The sequence below is a fragment of the Daphnia carinata genome, chromosome 10, assembly GCF_022539665.2.
Source record: "Daphnia carinata strain CSIRO-1 chromosome 10, CSIRO_AGI_Dcar_HiC_V3, whole genome shotgun sequence".
Taxonomy (NCBI): domain Eukaryota; kingdom Metazoa; phylum Arthropoda; class Branchiopoda; order Diplostraca; family Daphniidae; genus Daphnia; species Daphnia carinata.
In genome coordinates, this window is record NC_081340.1 from 2,661,258 (window position 1) to 2,677,438 (window position 16,181).

At 40.9% G+C, this 16,181-nt stretch overlaps 2 protein-coding genes across 4 annotated transcripts; one reads left to right on the forward strand and one right to left on the reverse strand.

The window, feature by feature from the left end:
* The first annotated feature begins 5,781 nt into the window (after positions 1-5,781).
* LOC130703357 (alpha-aminoadipic semialdehyde synthase, mitochondrial-like) lies at positions 5,782-12,517 on the forward strand. Of its 2 annotated transcripts, XM_057524838.1 has the most exons (16): positions 6,445-6,497; positions 6,578-6,878; positions 6,944-7,096; positions 7,171-7,338; positions 7,439-7,624; positions 7,688-7,868; positions 7,934-8,033; positions 8,108-8,350; positions 8,413-8,543; positions 8,612-9,102; positions 9,201-9,642; positions 9,705-10,017; positions 11,267-11,690; positions 11,755-11,894; positions 11,955-12,222; positions 12,281-12,517. In XM_057524838.1, the coding sequence occupies exons 1-16, from the start codon at positions 6,445-6,447 to the stop codon at positions 12,335-12,337; spliced, it is 3,651 nt and encodes a 1,216-aa protein (XP_057380821.1). In that variant the 3' UTR covers positions 12,338-12,517. The 2 variants fall into 2 exon arrangements, with proteins under 2 accessions (XP_057380820.1, XP_057380821.1); XM_057524837.2 differs by lacking the exons at positions 11,267-11,690; positions 11,755-11,894; positions 11,955-12,222; positions 12,281-12,517 and adding exons at positions 5,782-5,928; positions 6,019-6,217 and having other exon boundaries at positions 6,314-6,497; positions 6,564-6,878; positions 9,705-10,536.
* A 317-nt stretch (positions 12,518-12,834) lies between these two features.
* Positions 12,835-14,782, reverse strand: LOC130703376 (zinc finger protein 525-like). Of its 2 annotated transcripts, XM_057524867.2 has the most exons (10): positions 14,660-14,782; positions 14,468-14,583; positions 14,340-14,399; positions 14,135-14,276; positions 13,833-14,072; positions 13,660-13,766; positions 13,384-13,599; positions 13,239-13,325; positions 13,083-13,175; positions 12,835-13,012 (listed from the first exon to the last, which is right to left on the reverse strand). In XM_057524867.2, exons 1-10 carry the CDS (start codon positions 14,745-14,747, stop codon positions 12,956-12,958), a joined length of 1,206 nt encoding a protein of 401 aa, XP_057380850.1. In that variant the 5' UTR covers positions 14,748-14,782; the 3' UTR covers positions 12,835-12,955. The 2 variants fall into 2 exon arrangements, with proteins under 2 accessions (XP_057380850.1, XP_059353342.1); XM_059497359.1 differs by having other exon boundaries at positions 12,836-13,012; positions 13,660-14,072.
* Positions 14,783-16,181: the final 1,399 nt, after the last annotated feature.

The window sequence follows — 16,181 nt, forward strand, 5'->3', positions numbered from 1 at the left end:
ATGGGGGGGGGGGAGTTTGTTGCTTAATGCTGAATAAATGTGCAACTAAAAGGAGCGTTCCAGTAAAATTAACTGTACATTTGTTTTCTAAAAAAAGAAGGTAAAATCCGTCTAATTATTTTTTTTTTTAAGGGTGGCCTGAAGATATAATTAGATTTAATAGTAAAAATTTTTTTAAAGCACCGTAGTTCGTTACACACTCACATAGCGGGTCTGGCGCAATTACTAGGAACATTGGCTGTCGACCAGGTGCGATAGTATTCCAGATAACGCACAATATTTTGACACTAGTTTGTTTACCTCAACGCCAATGTGAGTCGAATACGTAAAATCTTGCGCATGTATAAAGTATTTTTAAATCATGATTTTCTTTTCTTTTTTTTTAGCCAATAGGTTTTCTAGCAATCAACAGGTGTGTGGAAATGATACAGTTTCAAAAACAAAAAAAATGCTTCCTATTGCTATCGGTCAAAACCAGTGCACTTGGCCACGTATCATCACGACCTTCCCGTTCGATCGCTTAGCAACTGGGTCGCCCAGTTTGACCACATCTGTTTGTTTCTTTTTGGCCGCCAAAACATGATGCCGAGACGGATGCCGAAATCATCGACATCACACACGCGCAAGCATCGAAGATTTCAGCCACGTGTGCGAGGATCACGCGACGCAAAGTATCGATGTGCGATGAGCAGAAATCACGTCCCCTTACGCAACGAAGATCTCCCCTATTATTTTATACTTGGAAGGAAAATGAAAGTGAAGATATGGACTTGGATGGAGTGCAAGGTAATATGTTAAGAGTTCGGTAAAGCTGTTATTTCGCAATCATTTCACGCTCGATGGAGTCAAATGATTTGGCGTGAAATTCGCCTGGCCCCCACACTACGAGTATTGGGAAATACGTATCAATTTAAAAAGCTGAATCACTCGATAAGTATGACTCAAAAACAAAATTCGCTATCGAAACCGCTTGCAAAAAATTGCCGGCCTTTTCTTTTTATTGTTTTTGTTTTTCCTCCATCAAGTCGGGGTTAATGACATTTCTTGCTAGAGGCTTAGAAAAGAGTGGATTTCGACCGCAAATCATAGCAAAGTTGGCCACTGTGTTCTTCGATGACACACAACATTTCCCCGAATGTCGAGATTATTCATTTTCAAATTCAGTTTTTTGCAGATTGAAGAAAACTGACAAGTAGGTCAACCAGACACTCGAAAGAGGTTCATCTTAATGCTAAAGATCTTTTCTTCACGCCATTCCGGTAAGTTTCGACAGGTCAATTAAACCCCTCAAAACATGTTGCGCAAAATTTCTTTTCACCTCAACTCCACTTATAATAGTACGAATTGAATTCAGATTTCAACAGTTGCCCCTTTTCTTTTAACTTTTTTAGGTTTCTCCATCGCCTCACGTTGAGACATTGAGAAGAGGCAGGAAAATACCCCAACGGGACTGATACGAACGAGGACTTGATCGAAAGCGGATAAAACTGGTTGGGTAACAGGAGGTCAGTTTTTTTTTTCTATCATTGGCTCAATGCGTTTTATTCAACACTAGGACACGTGTACTTGAACTATGCATAAGATGCGTCTGCCCTTTTAATCTGAATTTTTTTTTTGGGGGGGGCGATTAAGACATTTTAACAAGAACTAATTAAAACTCGTGGAATGTAGAAGGCCCTCCCCCTCTTGGTTTTTGGCTTGCAACGTTACAGAGAAGAACCACTTGAATTTCTACTGCCAGGATTCAGGACATCCTTTTTCCAAGTGAATCAGCTATTCACTTGCAGTCGGGGGGGTACAAGTGCCGTAAAAAAAGAAGAAAGTGGATCGTTGGATATCCGGCCGACGTCATTCGTTTTGGCCAAGCAAAAAAAAAAAAAAAATATGGCCGATTGCATTTTGACAAAGATTCAGTTGATTCCTTCGTTTTAGTTTTGCGCAATGGTCTCCTACGGTGTGGGTCATTGGAATGAAAACCTTCCCTTTTTTCTTTAAAGAAACAGCGACAACACCGAAATGAAAGAAACAAACTTGGGGATAACCCACCACACAGACACATAATGTGAACAAGCAAAAAAAAAACGGTGAATGGGATCGTTTCTTGTGTACTGACGTACAAGAAAATTGCTACATCCTTAATGGGTTATATAATCAAGGATACGATCGAAATTCCCCCCTTTTTTTATTATTATTTCGTGAAAAAACGTGCGTACGACACGTTTGCGAATAGTCTGTGGGTTTTTTAAAAAAGCAAATTAAAGTTCTATAAAAAGAAAATCATTTTTCTTCGCCCCGACCAATCGCTGCTATTCGGTGTGGGGATGACCCACTAACCGCCTTCAAGTCGCATCCAGAGGGTCCTTTTTTTTTAATGGTACGTTGTGTCTTGAGAAACCACTGCGGGCTTTTTTTCGTTGCCATTGGTTTGTATTATTGTTGTTCTTTTTCTTGACCATTCTGGTCGATTTCCAGTTGGAAAAACTCTTTCTTTTTTTTTTGGCTATGATAGTGAGGGTTCATTTGTTGTTCTGAATGGGCCTAGTTCCCAGACCACAACAAACTTCGAGTTCGTTATTCTGGTGCTGCATCAATGGGGAATTTCCATTTTATTTCATTTTCAATTTTCTCCTTCAAAACCTTAATCCAGAAACCAAAAAAAAAAAAAAAAAAAAATGAAAAGACGCTTGTTTGTCGTAGATATCGGTGGTAATCCCGAAATTCAAATCTCATTTTTTTCTTGCGCATTTTCACGTAGACGAATTGCTCGTGAGTGAGGAAGAGAAAGTTCTATTCCATGTGTGTGTGTGTATCTGTCTTTTTTCGTTTACCTGCTAGACTGTTGTTAGTGCAGGATATGCGTATATCCATCAACCGGGGCGTTCTTGCACGTTCATGAATTGCATCCCTGTGTGTGAGGGTTACATAGAGAGAGAGAGAGGAACGACGTGTAGGTTGTTTGATTCAGTCTCTCAACTCGCCCGTTGGATAGGAAGTTGGAAGCGAACTCGTGTCAACCGGTCGGCCAATCACCTCTCTCTTTCCTCCGCTTTCATGAATACGTGTTCCTTTTTTTTTTTTTTTTTTCCTTCTCTTGCAGCTATTATTTTTGGCATAGAATACGCACATTCACCGCGGCTCGGGTGGTACGAACGTATAGTTTAACAATCGAAAACAATAATCATAATGGCAGGTGTTTTGAGAAGGAAAAGGCGCAAACGTATAGGCGGGGTCTTTGGACTCGTGGCGAAATAAGAGGTCGTCTAACATCTAAGAGTTAATTTTTTCTTTTTCGCGCAGTCATTGATTGCGAAGAGAGTTAAGCGACGACACACTTGACGTAACGTTCAACGATGCACTTAGTCTGGGCAATCGAGTGAGAAAAAGAAAAAAAGGAAGAACCATATTTGTGTAATGGAAGCTTCAAGAGGAGAAAGCTTTTAACATTGCTGTCCACACAAGTAAAACATTCAGAGAGTTATAGAATGTTATCCAAATTGTTTTAACATTGAAAACTTTTCTTTTTATTATTCGTCTTTTTATTTATTTTTGAAGGAAGATGTGATTATGCAAAACAGGTGCCGGAGACGTGAGAGAGAGTCAGAAGTAGACAACTGTTTGATGGAAAAAGAAAAAAAAAGTGAAAGCTTCCAACGAGAAATTACCTTTTCCTTTTTTTTGCCTTTCTATTTTCTTTTAAGGATTTTTTTTTTCTTATTTTTTTTTTGGTTTCGAAAAATAGAAAAAAAGACACTTTTCCTTTTCACCATTATATGGCATATGACGTCACTCGAAAAACTTGTTCTTTGAATTTTTGAGGAAAACTCAGCAAACAAATGTGTTTACCCGTCATCTGGTTACACATTCGGGGAAATGTGTCTCGATTGATGTCGAACATTTTCGATGCGGAATACAAAAACGGGACAAGGTTGGGCTCCTTTTGGCTCTCCCGATGAGCTTTGCCGCAAAAAAATTGAATTTATATTATTCGATTCGGTTAGGAATGGTCTCTAAATTCCATCTAGTGCCACCTTTCCCCCACCTTTTCTTTTCGAAAAAATCATATCAACATTAAGGGTATTCAAGAACCTCAGCTGATGTTCGGCATGACGTATCGGCCAGGTGGGACGCACGTTGAACGCGCGTGTGCCAACGCATGCAGACGCGTTGACACACGCGGAAACTCAAACGAAATGTATGCGTTCACGCCGTTGTGGTGACGACTGGCTTTTTTGTCTGCATTTCGAATTCGTTCCCGTCATTTCATTTTTGTTTTTACAATTAAAATTGACAGGATTAAAATCGGAATGCATTCGGCGTAGATCGCCACTCAAATCTCGGCCCGTGGCACAAAAAAATGGCAGACGGCAAATGTCACGCGCAATATCATCACGCGCTTCGTCCGATGCACGAAACGGCCGTGTGCCATTCGAATTCGTAAAATTGTTGTTGTGTTTTTTGTTTCAGCTAATAAAGGCCGAAATGCGTGAGCCGCCGTTCAAATACATAATTAGATTGAATGGCAATTAAAAAAGACGTTTGCCAAGAAACAAACAAACAGAGCGAGAAAATTCAAGCAAAAATAAAAAGACGGGCAGGGGGGGGGCGGTTAAAGCTGATAAGCTAATTGTATCAAAGTGTATCACACAGTCACGCGGTCCTTCAGCTTTATCTTTACGATCTGCCAGTTGTCTATAAACTTTCTGCGTTAACAATCAGCACAGTAGAAAAGAAAGAAACGCAATTTCAGCGCAGAAGCTAAAGCGGCTTCCAAACTGCCGCAATCGAAGGCTCCCCACCCTGGTTGTTTTTTTTTTTTGTTTTGTTTTTTCCTTCAAGGCTGCGGCCTCATTTCCACAGCGGATAAGGAGAAGAAGAAAAATGAAAAATAAAAGTTTTGTATTCCACTAGATATGTAGAAGCCTCGTCTATTGTGTGTCCAACAATCAAGTTCAGCGTCCTGGGAGACTTATACAGCGGCCGATCGCCTCATTTGCATACTGTGTACCAATACACGAATTTATCACGCAATGGATTTCACGAGAGAGACGCACGGCTATTTGGCCATGAAAGAGGCAGCGACCGGAACAAGTGGGGCCAAACGGACGGATGTCCTTCGCCATTTTTTTTCTTGCCCTCCCCCCCCCCCCCCCTTTGCAGTTTCAAATCTGGATTGGGTTTTGCTACTCTTGTCACTTTAAAAGGCACAACGGGCTTTAAAAAAAAAAAATATAATCGGCCAGCAAACGGACGACCTTAAGAGATCAGTGCAAATATACGCGAAAGTGGGTTACGACGGGCCGTGTACCTCACGGGGACGAATATATTTCAGATGCGCCTGCGAATCGCATGGCCTTATTTTTATCGGTCGGGCCAGGTAAAAGAAATAAAGTTTCAGTCGCCTTGTGGCAAAAAAAAAAATAAAAACAACGCCCAGTCCAGCGAATACAAAAGCAGCATCAACAACAAAACCCAATCTATTCGGGTTCACCTTGGAAAAAAAAATGAGAAGCTATCATCACCGAGAGGGATGATTTGCCTCACCTCTCTCCTGCCTTGAACTTCTTTTTCTTGCTTTCGCAAGATTTTGCTGACCAAGTAGAGAGCACATTTGCATTCTTTTCCTTTCGCATTTTTAAATCGACCATTTCCCACATTTTTAAGGGTAATTTTGCAAATGTTGAGGGATTCCATGCCATCTGTTGCAAGTTCGCTACTCTGCCAAGTCAAAAATCAGATTAATAGATGTCTCTGCGTCTCCATCAACGAAACTTAATCTAACTTTTGAAACACCGAAAAAAGTAATAATTCAATTTGATATTCGGCGTTTCCAACACTTACATTTCTCATTCGAAATTCACGCAAAATGTAATAGGGTAGTTTCTGATAACGCAGCTGTTACCTCGCAGACAGGATCATATTTACGATGAGGTTAAGATTTTTGATCTTCATTAGTTACCACCTTTTTCAAGGACGTTGAAGCATGCCATGTTTAACGTTTATCGCCACTTTCTCTTTCAGTTACGAATATCTCCATACAACTAGTTAATGAAAATATTCGTTTCTCGAAAATCATATTCGTTTTTCATGGTTGCATGCTCTTCAACCCCCTACTGGTCATTAAATCAATTGCTCTGTTTACAAGGCTGCTTGCCAAAAGGGACATCTATAATTAACTTTAGCCAGCCCACAAACACTACAGTAACATTATTGTCTGCAGGTATTTACTTTCTCTAGTGTGTTTCAAGCTTTCCACGCAGGGACGGAGTTGCCAACATCATTCTCTCTAACTGGCTGCTCTTTTGTTGTTTGCAAGGACAATCTTGCCTATTCTGCTGGACGTTCCTTGACCAACATATTGTGACTATTCCAAGAGCAGAATGCTTGTTTTGCTGTTAAATAGGTCTCCTCTTGAGGCTTCTCATCGTTTCCATAATCTCCTAAGGAATGGAGGCTCAAGAGCCATTGCTTCCAGGTCTTATGCTGATGTCAAGGGAAAGGTATTTACAATAGAATATAATGCAAGCCATTTAAAATCTAATGAGGATGTTATGGGGATGCTACAGATCTTGGCCATCAGGAGGGAGGACCAGTCAGTTTGGGAACGCAGGGCACCTCTGTCACCCAACAATGTGAGGAAACTAGTCCGAGCTGGAGTCAAGGTCCTGGTGCAGCCATCCAACAGGAGGGCTTACCCCATGCAGGCTTACGCCAACGCCGGCGCCATCATCCAAGAAGACATTGGAGAAGCTCCGGTCATCGTCGGAGTCAAGCAAATCCCCATCGACTTTTTGCTACCCAACAAGACTTATTGCTTCTTCTCTCACACCATCAAGGCTCAAGAGGCCAACATGCCCTTACTGGATGCAATGTTAGAGAAGGTAGTGTTGTACATTGCCACTTATCAACTTTCAATTCCCCAATTCATTTCCCATTGTGTCTATAGAACATCCGACTGGTCGACTACGAGAAAATGATGGATGAAAACGGCCACAGAGTAGTCGCCTTTGGTAAATATGCTGGCGTGGCCGGTATGATCAATATTCTTCATGGTCTAGGTCTACGACTCCTAGCCCTCGGCCACCACACCCCGTTCATGGTGTGAATAGCATTCTAGACACCTTTTCCTTTTGAAGCTACTTCTAACGCTTCTTTCCATTTCTTTTTCATTAGCATATTGGGCCAGCGCACAATTATCGTAATTCTGGCATGGCTCGTCAAGCCGTTCGTGATGCTGGGTTTGAAGTCGCCATAGGTATGTTGCCCAAATCGATCGGACCGCTCACCTTTGTATTCACGGGATCTGGCAATGTTTCACAAGGTGCACAAGAAATATTTCAGGTAAAATTTCTTTTCTGATAGCCACCATCCACTTGATTTCATATTTATATATATTTTTTTTTTTGTGTGTGTGTGTGTGTGTGTGTGTAAACATTTTCAGGATTTGCCGCACGAGTACGTCCCACCGGACATGCTCCAGAAAGTGGCCGATCACGGAGCCACCAACAAGATTTACGCCTGCGAAGTTAGCCGACGCGACCATCTCATCCGAATTAAAGGCGGTCCGTTTGACGCCAACGAGTACAACGAGTACCCCAGCCGCTACATTTCCGTCTTCAGCAAAAAGGTATATCAATACCACTTCCTCAATCATGAAAAGCCGCCCTCTTTCTGTATGTCGTCGATGTAGATTGCTCCCTACGCCTCGGTAATCATCAATGGAATTTACTGGGCGCCTAACTCACCGAAACTCATCACGATTCCCGATGCCAAAGTACTTATCCGTTCATCTCAGAGTCATTTACCGTGGGTGCAGACATCGTTAGGCTCACCACCTTTGCCGCACCGTCTCCTTGCCATTTGCGATATTAGTAACATCAATGCTTGCAAAAAGTCTGAAATCAGTTGACTCATGTCAGTTTTATTTATTAATAAGGTGCTGATCCTGGAGGTTCGATTGAATTCATGAACGAGTGTACGACAATCGATAATCCCTTTTGTCTCTACGACGCCGAACAGCATAAGGACACGAAGAGGTGTAGTTCTATAATTCGAACGTTGCCTCTTCAACCCATTTTTTAAATATAATTTTTAAAAAATCTTTTTGCAGCTTTAAAGGACCTGGAATTTTAGTCTGCTCCATCGACAATATGCCAACGCAGTTGCCACGTGAAGCTACCGACTTTTTCGGTGATTTGCTCTTACCGCACATTTTTGATGTTTTGCAATCGGATGCAACCCGTCCGTTCGAAGATCACAAGTTCAGTAGTGTCATTGAGGGTGCAGTCATCACTAGCAACGGCATACTTACCAAGAACTTTGAGTACATTCAAGATCTGAGGAACCAACGCGCGTATGTTCCATGTAGCTTCCTAATTTTATGGACTTTTGATCAATTTCTCTTCTTTTCCGAAGCCGAACGAAGCATCGTATCGTCGGCGATTACGACGCACAAACTAAGCGAGTTCTTCTGTTGGGAGCCGGATATGTCTCCGCTCCCGTTGTCGAGTACCTGACCCGATCCAACGACGTTGCCGTTTATGTTGGTGAGAACCCAACTTATTTTTTTGTTCGTTTTTCTTTTACAACTAAATGTGTCATCGTTTGGGAATAGCATCGGCATTGAGAGATGAAGCGGACAATCTGGCCCGTCGTTTCCCTCGAACTGAACCCGTCCTGTTAAACGTCGAGGAGCGTCCAGATTTGCTGAAGGAATTTATTGGTAAAGCGGACGTGGTTGTTTCGCTGTTACCCTACGCTCTGCATCCTCTTGTGGCCGAGCAGTGCATCGCTTCCAAGACAAACATGGTGACCGCGAGCTATCTTTCGCCGGCAATGAAAGAACTGCACCAGAGCGCCGTCGATGCCGGTGTGTCTATTGTTAATGAAGTTGGTCTTGATCCTGGCATTGATCACTTGCTGGCCATGGAGTGCTTCGAAGAAGTTCATCAGGGTGGTGGCAAAGTCAAATCTTTCGTGTCGTACTGCGGTGGCCTTCCGGCTCCTGAATGCTCAGACAATCCGCTACGCTATCGTTTCTCCTGGAGTCCTCGTGGGGCTCTTCTCAACACCGTTTCTAGCGGTCGTTTCCTCAAGGACGGCAAGGTCTGATTCTTCACTTCTTCCTATTATTATTGTTATCATAATTAGTAGTAGTTTTAAATCAGCCCATAATCAATATCACGTTATTGCATTCTTTACAGGTTGTGGAAATCCCTGCAGGTGGGTCCTTGTTAGAAAAAGCGGAAAAACTGGACTTTTTGCCCGGCTTTGCATTCGAAGGTTTCGCTAATCGCGATTCGCTCGACTACGTCGAACATTACGGCATCCCGGAAGCGCGGACCGTGTTTAGAGGAACTATCCGCTACGCCGGATACTCGGATCACATTCTCGGACTCATCCAGCTGGGCCTCATCAGCCCAGAGCCCCATCCTTGCCTCCATCCGGGCGGTCCGGACATTACGTGGAGGCAGTTCATGTGCAGTCTGGTCGGCATCACCGACACCAACATCTTTTACGACAACTTGAAGAACCAATTGTTCGAGCGGACCGGCCGCAATGCCAGCCGTGTTAAGGCGATGGAAGACTTAGGCTTGCTCTCCGAAGAATTGGTTATTAAATACGGCAATCCCATCGATACGATTAGTAAGTGAAGTCAATTGTCTACTGTTGCTCTGGTGTGATAATAATTATTTTCATTCAATTAGGCCAATATTTATCAAAGCGACTTGCGCTGGGGCCGTCAGATCGTGATCTCGTGGTTCTACGCCACGAAATTGATATTCTTTGGCCGGATCAGCGCCACGAATTGCGCGGCATCAATTTGGTTTGCTACGGCCAGTCTAGCAGCGACGGATACTCGGCCATGGCCCGCACCGTCGGCTATCCGGCGGCCATCGCCACCAAAATGATCCTCGACGGCGAAATCCAACGCAAGGGCATGGTCTTGCCCTTCATTCAGGACATTTACAGGCCAATGCTGAAGCGACTCAAGGCCGAGGGCATCGTCGCCCAGGAAAAGTCCACTTGGATTTGAATCTCTCTTAAAGCTTTTGGTTGCAAACTCATTCTCTAGGAACGTTAAATACTCATGCGATTAGGCTAAAAAATTTTCATTTAAATCCCATACGGAAGCTTACTGGTGTTCCAAGAAAAAAAATTGTTAGCGTGGAGGGAACGCTTTGCTTAGTTCTCATTAACCCAGGGTCCCAGCCAACGAAACAGATACGATATTAAAATTGAATTGATATTGCATATCAATCGATTGGTATTAAAGGTTGTGCTTCTTTAAGTTCATATTTTTTATTTAATAAATGTGATGAGGATAGTTTATAGGTTACTTGCTGTCTAACAGCACAAATTTGTTAGGAATGACTGCTGAATCTCGAAAGTTTTTCTTTGACTGACTTAAAGATCAAAAACCAAACTCATTAGAATATTTTATTTTTGTTGTTCTTTAATTCAATTTCAATGATGTGTTTCTCAATAGGAAACTTTGTTCAGCTCAATTACGTTTAAAATAAACTGCTGTGGGAAAAATCTATTGTTTTATATTTCTTGGGTCTTCAATTCTTCATAGCCTCTTGGGATTTAAATTGCAACTTCGGAAGTTGTAATACTTGGTAATGGCAACGCCAAATTAGAAGCAGACGAAAAATGTCCGTCATTCAACGTGCAAGATTTGTTTCTTTGAATGGCAAAGTTTTTTCACTTATTTTCAAAAATTTTAGTTCGGCGTTTCCAAAAGAACCAATTATTGTAGAATTAAAAAATGAGCTTGCCCCCGCTGAAATTGATACGAAGACCATAGAACATTTGGAGCGATTATCGCTCGTTGATTTCGCGAATCGCGAGGGCATTAAACGACTAGAAGACGCCATTCAGTTTGCGAACCGAATTCATTCGGTAGACACGACCAACGTGAAACCCTTAATAAATGTTTTAAGTGATGAATATATTCAGTCAGTGAGAGAAGATTGTGTGACGGAGGGTAATGCCAGGGAAGAAATTCTGTCAAATGCTGCCGTGACAGAAGAAGAATATTTCTTTGCCCCACCAGGGAACATAGCCCTTCCAGACAAAGACTGTTCCTACAAAAACTGAATATGAACTTTAAAAAAATAGTCGAGCATTGTGTCAAACACAGATTTCTGAGTCCAAATCTCAACCAGCTCTCATTCCTTGGTGATGCTTTACAGCGAAGAATTGAACAAGAGTGGTATACAAGCAATGTGATTCAAAACACTAACTGCCTGTTTATTCATAACAGTGCAATAACCCAAATCAATGTAGAACTCGTTCAATTACTTGTAAATGCTCGAACCTTTATGGGCTCTGATAGTTCTATTAGTCTAGCTAGTTTAACGTCTGTAAAAAAAACCACAAAACCAATGAAAGACTTCACTACTGTGTCAGATTTGATTGAGGCCCTTCCAAACACCCAACTGAATCTTTGTACTCTTACCCCACCTGCCCGCGTGATCGATGAGTTTATTCATCTGCAAAAAATAAGACGCCGATGGTGGAAATCGTATCTTCAACAACCCGTACTTCTTAACGCTACGAGCGTCGCTGTAAACGATAAGAGTGATCCATTTTTGGAACAGAAGATTGAGTTTGGCTCTTCAGATCTAGGATCCCAACCCCTTGAAGTGCTGAAACTTTACAAGCCGGAAGCCTTTGATCATTGGCAGGTTACTTAAATTGTTTAAATATTGTCTTCTTACCATGCCTGTTATGATATGTATTTTTTTCCAGTTAAGTGATGACATTAAAAAGTCGCTGTTGGTCAAATTCCAGCGGAAATCCTCTTGGCCTTCTCTGATCACGTCCCAGGTTGAATTGGAGTTGGCCGTTTTTTTCTTTCTTGCGGACGCCTTCTTCATCAGAAACAAAGCGTAATTGTTATATTGTAAAAAATTTTATTAGTTACTTCATCCATTCTGTTCCTGCAATAGATCTGTACTTTCCCTTCATAAATCACTGGCACCGTATGCGGTGGGTGTTGTGGTTGAAGGCTCTCCTAGCCGAATTGTTGAGCTAGAAGATCTTCGTCGCTTAATGAGTCTGGAATTCAAACAGTCGAAAATTCCAGTCTTACCATTAAGCGCATCTTGGACAACAGCCCAGTGTGACGCCAGGGGATTGAATTATTTAATATTTCTATCTGATTCAACTCTGGAGCAAGGAATTTGCGGTCTTCGTAGTAGAGACACTTCGCTACAGGTAATTGGAGAAGCACAGAAGTAAAAGAATTTATCTTGATCTATCGTTTCGTTTACAGGAGCAAGTGCATGTAAGCGACGTAGTGGAACGGCTGAAAAAGTTTCTCGTTAAGTAGTTATTTCTTAATTTATGTCGGATTGTTGTTAAGAAAAATTTTGCCACAAACAATCGCTGATCCATTGGAATCCTACCCGTCAAATTTGTTCGCTTTTGTTTTATGCATGGAGCTGCGGTGTCCATCTAGTTTTTGTGTACTGTTCGGACCATGACAACATGAAACTAATGTTTCTTATGATATCCTGGGAAAGCGACAAAAAAAAAACAGAACTTAAATTCATCGTTCCGAAAGGATTCCAGGTAACAATAGATTCGTGAATACTTTATAATCATCGGTTTAAACGACACTTTTCTCCATCGTGTTTAACCGGTATCCTCGTTAATAAGATGAAAACCACTCGTACGCTTTCCTCTTTGATAACAGAAGATTATTGTACTACAATACCCCATCTGCTAAGCAGCCTGAGTTGTTTCAAGATTAAACAACAGTCATCAAGAACAAACAAAAATTGGTAATTTATTTGTGCAAATATTCTAAGTAGAAACGTCTTAGCCTCGTTAGACGCTTCCAAAACACAGGCAAAAAAATTGGCACAACAATTGTAAATTAAAATAACTTGAATACCAAAGAGGTGCATCCGGAAAATCTGTTTCCTACTACAAAGACCGGAGATGGCTAGCTGTGGTGTATTGTCAGCTTATGGCGATTAAGGTTTCTGGTGTTCGCCAACTTCTACGGTTGAAAGGTAAGCAGTTTCAAAAATTAATAGCGGCCACACGATTAATCTTCGCAAAACATTTACCTTATGACAGATGTCACATGTGAGGCGATTTGGCTTTTCCTCCTTGTGACTTTGACTTGAGTGTTTTCTGAGATTTGAAATATCAGATGCCCGCTTAACGGGAGGACGTATTAACATTAGAATCGTTAAAATATTATTTAACAGGTAAATTATTACGTATTCACAAAAGGGGCATTTGCTCCAAGTAATTGGATCAGTATGAATTAACTTATGGCGAGCAACTGCGTTCTTTCTAGAGAATTTCTGTAAAAATTAATTCGAATTATCCGCGAGCGATAATAGATTTTTAAAATATAAGCACCTTGTCACAAACATCACATTGATAGAATCCGGCACTTCCATTTGTTTTACCTTCCGATTGTAAGTATTTTGGCTGTTTTTGATTGTATTCCGATGCATCGGGGACGATAGCGAACTTTGGATGGTACTGCTTTGCTTTAGGTTGGCGCAATCTTGCCCTTTCGGTTCCTTCATCCAACTGGTATTTGCCATAGACATGAACTACTCCTGTGAAATTCTGCCGAAAATTTGCGTATGCACTTTTGGAATAACAAAAATGTCAACGTACATGAACAACCTTGCAATTCGGATAATGGTTAGGCGGATCGCACGGCCTATCACAATAATCATTGTCGGTGTCATTCTCGTTGAAGCCATCATCGTTGGACGCACTGCCATTTGAAACTGTGCCGTTGGAAACACTGCCATTTGAGACACTGTCGCTGGAGACGTTATCTTTTGAGAAGTTACCATTAGCGCCGTGGGTGTTTGACGCGTTATTGCAGGATTCACTATTAATTGGTAAGTCATCACAAGAGAATTCAGCAGTAGAATATTCGCTTTCGGTACTGGAAGATGAAAATCGTCCTTTGTGGCGGTTGCGGGTGTTGTAGATGTAGGTTCGTATGACATTTGTGACTTCTTTCAACGACAATTTAACAGCGTTTCTTCTAGCCCTCTTTATCTTGGTAAAATATGCACATGTGATTTCTGTCAACAAGAGCGAATCACAGTATCAGTTTTTTTTAATGTCAAAGCTAATTTTAAAATACCATAGAGCCGCTTAAATTGGGCTTTCGTAACGTGTTCCGGCATACGAGTGTTGAAGTATCCATTTGGAAATGAAGCTTGCACCAAACAACCAATAAAACGAACACATGACGACTGTTTTGCCCTGATGTCTTGAAGTTGGCTCTAGAATGTTATAAATAGCATGTATAATCTTGGAATTTCGTGAGAAAAGAACAATTTCAATACTTCACTTAAAGGGATTAGCCCCAAATTATCAAGCTGATCACAATGTGCAGCATTGTCAACCTAAATATTCACAATAAGTTTCAACCAAGCATTCACATGATTGAAAAATAAACTTATCTTAGCCTTACCTCTTGAGGGAGTAAAGATTTCCTCCTTACCCTTCGAGCCCTAAATTGTGCCCATAATAGTTTATTTTTGCGGAGTAGCTCATCATGTTGAGCTAGTTTTATATCATAGGCATTAACTTTAAGGAAATTAAGTATTTTTAATCATTAGTATTGGTAAGATTGGGTATGTTTTTAAAAGGTGCTTAAACGAACCTCTTGACACCACGTTGTCCACCCTCTCATTTAAAACTTTAATTTCTTCCAGCAGCTCTATTTCCTTTGCTAAATGGTTTTCTACCATTTTCAAAATTCGGTGGCACAGGGGTTATCAATAAACCAAACCAGACAAGTTGCAAGTTACTAGAGATGCCTATTATCGATATATTAAAATCGGAAAACACGACAGACATGCATAAGGCAATCCTTTTTACAAAAAAAACGCTTTTTTTCTGTTTTACTGCTATTGCCATCTATCGGTCAGATTTCTAGTGAATTCTCTACATACACTGACCGAAAAAAAATTTTAAGCCCGACTAAATAAGCCTGACTAAATAAGCCCTACTTTTTTCGGTCGGGCTTAAATTTTTTTTCTGAAAAAATTGACACACATCGAAATTGGTTGAGTATCACAGGGTGTACTCAAAATTGAATGCTGATTCCGAATAAACTCCTATTTTTTATATGAAGTTAATTGTTTTTGAAATACACTGAGTATTTGACTCAATGCTAGCGCGCCAGTACGCTGCAGCGCTAGTGCGATGCTTATTTTGCTGGGCTTATTTTAAAACCTGGCCAAACAGTATTTCCACTAGATGGCGCTGCAGATTCATCAGCCTCTAGCGTGTGAAATGGAACTATTGTAATTTTTTGTTGTCATGTGATTCTCATTGTTTACTTTAATTTTACGTTGACAACGCGTATTTGAGTTTCCCTCGTCTGAACGCTATCGTTATTTCTTTTTTTTTTGTTTTTACCTCCACCTCTATTATCGATGTGCAAATATTGCACTGCTTATGGCAATCCGTTTTACCCCCCCCAAAAAAAAAATATCGATCTTTTTTTCTGTTTCACTGCTATCGCCATCTACCGGTCGATAGCAGTAAAACAAAAAGAATGGCCGCTATTATTTTTTTTTTTTTTTTTTGGGGGGGGGGGGGTAAAACGGGTGCCATAGATTGCATCAAACTTACCCATTCGTCAACCCAAGTGTGCATATGTTTTTCTTTGATAATTATTTTATTTTGCTAGTATGTTTGGTAAACTGCAATCGTGCCCAATATTTTTGCCTTTGTATTTTAGGTCAACTCTTAGGTGATCCATACCTGATCCTGTGTTTTAAAGTGATCTGCTTTCACAGCTACATTTCTGTGTTCTTTTCCGTTGGTCTATGGTTCTGAATTGAGGCAAGTATATCTATTATGCTATGTCACTAAGTACTATAGGGAAAAGAATAACTGAAATTGATTGAGATCTATTCTGATTCTCCTGATATGCATCTCAACAGGTTTTTATTTGCATTTTAACATCCATTTCATAGTGGTACATGTGACTTTGATTAATATTACCATAAAGACTGCCGAAAATGGGTGTGGTACGGAAACCCAGAAATGGCATGAGTTCAACATCAAACGTGGATTAGGTACTTTTCGGTTTTTTTGTCTATAGAAAAAGTACTCTTAATGCTATTATTTTGCATTCACAGAATTTTAAGCGGGGGATCAAGCCAAGTCTGGAA

Bases quoted from the DNA above. Each gene is read 5' to 3' on its own strand.
- LOC130703357 (XM_057524838.1), top strand. From the start codon at position 6,445: ATGGAGGCTCAAGAGCCATTGCTTCCAGGTCTTATGCTGATGTCAAGG. The intron at 8,034-8,107 runs GTGTAGTTCTAT...ATCTTTTTGCAG, and splicing joins CAGCATAAGGACACGAAGAG to CTTTAAAGGACCTGGAATTT. The intron at 8,351-8,412 runs GTATGTTCCATG...TCTTTTCCGAAG, and splicing joins GATCTGAGGAACCAACGCGC to CCGAACGAAGCATCGTATCG.
- LOC130703376 (XM_059497359.1), bottom strand. From the start codon at position 14,747: ATGGTAGAAAACCATTTAGCAAAGGAAATAGAGCTGCTGGAAGAAATT. The intron at 14,400-14,467 runs GTAAGGCTAAGA...GTGAATATTTAG, and splicing joins AATCTTTACTCCCTCAAGAG to GTTGACAATGCTGCACATTG. The intron at 14,277-14,339 runs GTATTGAAATTG...ATAACATTCTAG, and splicing joins GGCTAATCCCTTTAAGTGAA to AGCCAACTTCAAGACATCAG.